This window comes from Rosa rugosa, chromosome 6 (assembly GCF_958449725.1).
Source record: "Rosa rugosa chromosome 6, drRosRugo1.1, whole genome shotgun sequence".
NCBI classification, from domain to species: Eukaryota; Viridiplantae; Streptophyta; class Magnoliopsida; order Rosales; family Rosaceae; genus Rosa; species Rosa rugosa.
This window is the reverse complement of record NC_084825.1, coordinates 36,346,279-36,352,278: the sequence shown is the minus strand read 5'-3', so window position 1 is coordinate 36,352,278 and position 6,000 is coordinate 36,346,279. Positions and strand designations below refer to the sequence as shown.

The window sequence follows — 6,000 nt, the reverse complement described above, 5'->3', positions numbered from 1 at the left end:
TAGATATAAGATCCATCCTTCAATATATTCATAATGCAATTCAATCAACCTCAAACTTATAAGAATTCATCCAAAATTAATAAAAATTGATTAATTTTGATGGGTTTAGACTTTAAAATATGAACGGTAAATGGAAAATAATATGTGAGCAAAGCCTAAAATTATGATATATTTCAGCTTGAGAAAAAGGAGAAGAAAAAGTTGTGTTTGATATCTTACTATAACTATCATTAATATTGTGGCAAATAATTTTTTTTAATGAAAAAAATTAACGAAGTGACTAAAGTGAATAACATAGTTAAAGTTGAGTGATCAAAGTAATATATTTAAAAGATGAGTGACCAAAGTGTCGAATAGGTAAAAGTAACCCAATTTATGATATTCTACCAAGTTAAAATTCATTCCAATAAACACTGGGTTGGGCTGGATTTAGGTTTGGTTAGGTTTGGTTTGGATCCTACACACCCCCTGTGCAATTGAAACTGAGGGAGGCGAGTTTGCTGCCCTTTCATCCAGATACCCAATGCTAAATTTTCTTTGGACACCTAACTGGGCTTGGTTGTCTCTACCCAGCCCACTTTGCAAGATTATGTTATGACTTTTGAAGTGGAGGCCTCGAAAAAATCATTTTTTTTTTCCTTTTTAATCTAGGATATGTAGTTTTGTTCCTATTATGCTACAGATTAGTAGAGCACTTTTAGGGTCGTGCTCCATAAGAGTGTGTCATTATGTAATTTCACTTAAGATGAATGAAATCTGACGTTTGCTACTAAAGAGTAGTAAAAGAAAACTATGCGGCTAGTATACACTAGTTGTTGTTTTTTTTTTTTTTAAAAAAAAAAAACCCTTAGCCCACCCTACCCTTACATATGTAAGTGAGAATTGAACCCATGACCTTTACAATGTTGGAATTATAATTTACCAACAGATCACAGCTCACCGATATACACTAGTTGTTTGTTTGTTTGATAATTATAGGGTGATGAAGCGATAATAAATTGATGGTTCAATGCATGAGAATGCGATTTTCTATATATGAGTAATAGAATTCGTATTTGTAAACAAAAACAAAAAAACCATGAGATTACTACACATGATGAACTATAAAATGGAAAAGGTTGGTCTCAATGTTTGGTCGGAAAGAGTTGCTAACATTCCTTAATATGTTTCCGACTGTTATTTGAATCCGTTCTTTGACCAAACAAAAACTTCCACCATAAACCTTTCCATAAGTTCGCAATGGTCCTGCAGATTGATCCTCTTGGTTTAGTGTTGTTCTCTGCTAAGTACTCCCTTGTGTTCACTACTGCGTCTTTCTGCATGTCACAAGCATCATGTAATAAGTTGAGCATTACAATTTTCTTTCTGAATATCACATAAACTCTTGAATCGAAAGTCACAACACAAGATGCTCGGTAATTAGTCAAATGTACGATCTTGTCTAATTGTGCGATTATAATGATTCACAGTTTGATAACATGAGATATCAGATAATTCGTAACAAAAAAGTCCGTTGAAGCTACTTACATTTGCAACAAATCTGAATCCAATCTTTATCTCTCCTTTATAGGTGTCATCTTCAAGTACAACATTATATGGAGCTGGTTTTACTTCAATGAATCCTCTGTCCTTTCCCTCAGTAATAATTCCACCAATATGAATCCTACATATATAGCAGAACCAAAACATTCTTTTAACACTGGCAAAAAGGTAATAATTACCAGTATTCCTATGAAATTTATCCAAGAAAAAAAAAAGAGGAAGGAAGATGGTATATTTTATGATTTATCTTACATGGTTTCACCAACAAATCCATCATCTGTGAACATCTCAGTGTCCATAATTCTGAATTTGAGATGAGTCAAATTTTTCCAATCAGAAAATTCAAATGTGAATTTTTCATTCCAGCAAACTTTTTCATCTTCTTCTGCATCACATAACCAATTAAACTAGCTAGTAGCTAGGCTAACCTAAAGAAGATATACAGCATTATCTACTGTCCAGTCCAGAGAGAAATTAAAATACTAATTAGAAAATTAACCTGATGATTTTTTGCTTCTGTACACTTGAGTGCCACACTCTAAGATAACATAGTAGGCCGGTGTACCTATACAAAAGTAATGAATCCAGAGTTAAATCTTAAATATCCTAGTCTCTTCATAGAAAGATTTCGGATCCGTATGGCACATTGTGTTAGTTTATAACAAAAATCAGGAGATTCCATTATTGTGTAATGGATCTTTCGGAAGTTATTAGAATCTAATATACTGCAGCGTAGCTGGCTTACCGAGAACATTGGTGTGTCTAATGTCTTCAGCATCAACAAGAAGTACTTCAAGTGTTCCTCCTCCTTTGATGTATGGCTTCATTGTGTACATGCATTTATATTTTCATGGAAAAGGGCCGGGATCTTCTCTCTATATATAATTGCTAATTAATTAATGAGGCAGTTTCCAAAGTTAACCTAACTGTAACAAAGATAAATTCACTAATTAACCGGCTGTTTTGTATAGGAGCTGTAGACGTTTTACTTGGCAATTTGCACTTCAGAAATTAACATGTTTACCATTTCAGTAAAAAAATTCGTGAGTTACATAAAACAGCACGCCGTTGTTTTGGTTTTTCCATTACCCTGTGAGCCACTAATAAAACCTGTATCTCCAAGAAGTGGTTGGTCCAAATTAAAAAGCTTGCAAGTGCCCTGAAAATTTTCTCATCAATTATCTGAGGTTCATTATTGATCATAGAAAGACAAAGAAGTGAGTCCAAATTAAAGATATTGCCACTGTTAGATTAAATGATTAATTACCAAACTACTTTACTAGTCATCATGAATTGCTTTCATGTGCAATGCACTTACAAGAATTAATCAGCAGACCAAATTAAATAAATATTGACATGCTTCATTTCCCTTGTTGAAAACTATAGTGGCAAACATGCCATAATTTCTACTTTATGAACACCATCATTTCATTTCATTGTAAAATCTATCTGATTGAAAGTAACCATGAAATTAACTGTAACTTAAGGAGTAAATAAATTTGGACATCACCATCATCCAGCATGGTATATAATAATGCCATGCGTGATGTGTGTCTATGATTAATGAGTTTAAAGCTTAAATTCAGGAAATATTATTCAACATGCAGCAACCAATCAGGTTCCACATGAGGTTCTTGCTGTTGCTGGTCAAAAACGTTTTCCAGAAAAATATGTAGGGAATATATACAAATAGAGCCCCCATGCATAACATGATAGCAGAATTTAAGAAATTCCATATGACCTGGATACCTACTTACACAGCCTGTCTTATCTCCAATATAACTGCAAACAAATTATATATTAGCTTCCTGGAATTGACTTATGATTGCTTATATAACAGCCAAAATTCATACTTTAATTTCAAGCATACAAAAGTCAGACATATATATATGGGCAATTTGGTTCACACCTACTCGTTCGTTCCCTCTTACGAGTAACATATTTTTATCGTTAATTTTGATAATCCGAATCGTTTATGTGTTAAAGCAAAATATAAAGATCAATCATTTTTGCAAAAATTCAATCAACTTTAAGATCGTTTAACCAATTGTCAAATAATGGACGCTTCATCTTACTGAATAGTTGGTCGAACGACCTTCAGTTTGTTTAATTTTTTGCAAAAATGATCTTTGAAGGGTGATTTATAAAGTCGATTGTTCATATTAAGAAAATGTAAAGTGATAATACGTTAATCGCAAAAGAGCTATAAGAAGAAGTTCGATCTAAGAAATTTCTCGGCATAGATATTTTTTTTTCATAATTCATACTTAAGTTCTGGTTTTAATTAAAGTAGGTATAATTCTGTGATGAAACCACCAAGTTGTCATTTTCCTATGCCACTACACAATCAATGTCTTCATAAACTCACGCCTATGTAACCAAGCATCTATAAATAATAGCCCAACCCAGATGGACAAATTAAACCTTTTTAGTTACCTATATTAATTCTAGACCTCTAGGCTCTAGCTAGAAGGCAATGTCAGAATCTCATCATTCTTCTTCTGTTAAACTTCCCATGGTAGACATCTCTCAGCCTATGAACCCATTATCTTCTGATTTGCCTTCTCTTTCTGAAGCCTTGAAAACATGGGGTTTCTTCCACATCACCAATCATGGGATCTCCAAAGATCTTTTCACAAAACTACAATCACTTTCAAATCACCTCTTCAGCCTCCCTTCTGATACCAAACTCAAACTTGGTCCTTTCTCTTCTATAAAAAGTTATACCCCTCATTTCATAGCCTCCCCCTTCTTTGAAAGCCTCAGAGTTTCTGGCCCAAAGTTCTCTGAGTCTGCTCAAATTTCTGCAGATGTTCTCTTTGACCAACACAACTCTGAATTCAGGTATCATATACACTCAAGTACTATCTACTTTCTGTCATAAGAATGGTTAAAGAATTGTTAAAGATATGTATGATCTTCAAGTCTCATAAGTACATTGTTGCCTAAGCTTTTGAGTTTTGAGGTCTAGCAGTTGTCTAACACATCAACTTTATTAAGACTATGTATATCTTATATATTTTCTTTGTTACAAGGGAGGCCAGAGGGTAGCGGGGTCCGACTCTGGCCTTAGGCATGGGGGTATATGCTCTCAACAACCGGAGCTACAAGCCCCCGCTCTTGTATATATGGTTGTTGTTGTTTTTTTTCCTTTATGTTTTTCCATCCATGTTAACTTGCTGTAACGTGATTGTTTGTTTGTTTATATTAGTGAGGTATTACATGAATATGGGAGCAAGATGGCAGAATTGTCTCAAAAAATCATAAAGATTGCTTTAATGAGCTTGGGGGAGGATTTTGAGTTAAAATACTATGAATCTGAATTTCAGAATTGCCATGGTTACTTGAGAATGAATAACTACTCCTCACCTTCAGAAGGTTTGGAAGATCATGATGAGGTTGAAGGACTTGGAATGCACACTGACATGAGCTGTGTGACAATTGTGTACCAAGACGAGATTGGTGGACTTCAAGTGAGATCAAAAGAGGGTAAGTGGATGGACATAAGCCCATGTGAAGGAACCTTGGTGGTGAACGTTGGTGACATGTTTCAAGCTTGGAGCAATGAGAAGTTGAGATCATCAGAACATAGAGTGATTCTCAAGCAGCCTGTAAACCGCTTTTCACTAGCCTTCTTCTGGTGTTTTGAAGATCAGAAGGTGATTTCTGCACCAGATGATGTGGTGGGAGAAGGGAATGTGAGGATTTACGAGCCATTTGTTTGCTCGGATTATTTGAAATTCAGAGAGAGCAATGAGAGAGGGAAGTTTGAGAAGGTTGGGTTTACTGTGAGGGGTTTTGCAGGGATTAAAGACCAGCAAGTTATAAAATGTGACAGTGGAAAAGGAATTGGAAGTGTGGCTTGTAATTAGGGTATGTCAATTATAGACTTTTAAACATTACATGTCTTGTAATTAGTGTGTATGAAGTTTGAAGCATAATTAATTTGTATATGCCAGTGTGCTGGAGTGAGATATGCAGAGAAGAAATGGGGTTGGTGTTTGTTGAGTTTGGGGAGCTTAATTTGACATGTTCATTAGTTGATAGGAGAAAGGTGTGTACAGTTGGAATCCCAACTTCCAACTTATGCATTCTTATTATATTATCCTTGTATTGCTGCCTATATTCTCCTTTTTCATGGTCCTTATTCCATGTTAAGTTATTCTATATTTTCAATACAAATATCAATTCACAATGGAAATTCTGTTCTTGTACCATGTCAACATTTTAAATTCATATAAAAAGAGTGATTTATATTTTCTAGTAAAAGTTTGTGGATTGCCAGCTCTGATAGCTTGTTAGAGTTTATTGCACCATTTAATCCAAAGTCAATTGATACTAGGAACAAGACCCATAAATTAAGTTAAGAATTTTTCTGATTTTTTTTTTAGGAGAGAATTTTTCTGATTTGGTCATGTAAACCTGTTTTTTTTTTTTTTTTTTTTTTTATCAAATCAA

General features: G+C 34.2%; 2 protein-coding genes across 2 annotated transcripts; one reads left to right on the top strand and one right to left on the bottom strand.

Annotated features, from left to right (window-relative positions):
- Positions 1 to 1,148: 1,148 nt before the first annotated feature.
- Positions 1,149 to 3,612, bottom strand: LOC133716695 (elicitor-responsive protein 3). Its single transcript, XM_062143370.1, has 6 exons — positions 3,606 to 3,612; positions 2,288 to 2,347; positions 2,042 to 2,107; positions 1,795 to 1,927; positions 1,528 to 1,663; positions 1,149 to 1,316 (listed from the first exon to the last, which is right to left on the bottom strand). Exons 1-6 carry the CDS (start codon positions 3,610 to 3,612, stop codon positions 1,149 to 1,151), a joined length of 570 nt encoding a protein of 189 aa, XP_061999354.1.
- Positions 3,613 to 3,959: 347 nt separating this feature from the next.
- Positions 3,960 to 5,743, top strand: LOC133717097 (gibberellin 20-oxidase-like protein). The gene is made up of 2 exons (XM_062143747.1): positions 3,960 to 4,386; positions 4,754 to 5,743. The coding sequence occupies exons 1-2, from the start codon at positions 4,019 to 4,021 to the stop codon at positions 5,412 to 5,414; spliced, it is 1,029 nt and encodes a 342-aa protein (XP_061999731.1). The 5' UTR covers positions 3,960 to 4,018; the 3' UTR covers positions 5,415 to 5,743.
- Positions 5,744 to 6,000: the final 257 nt, after the last annotated feature.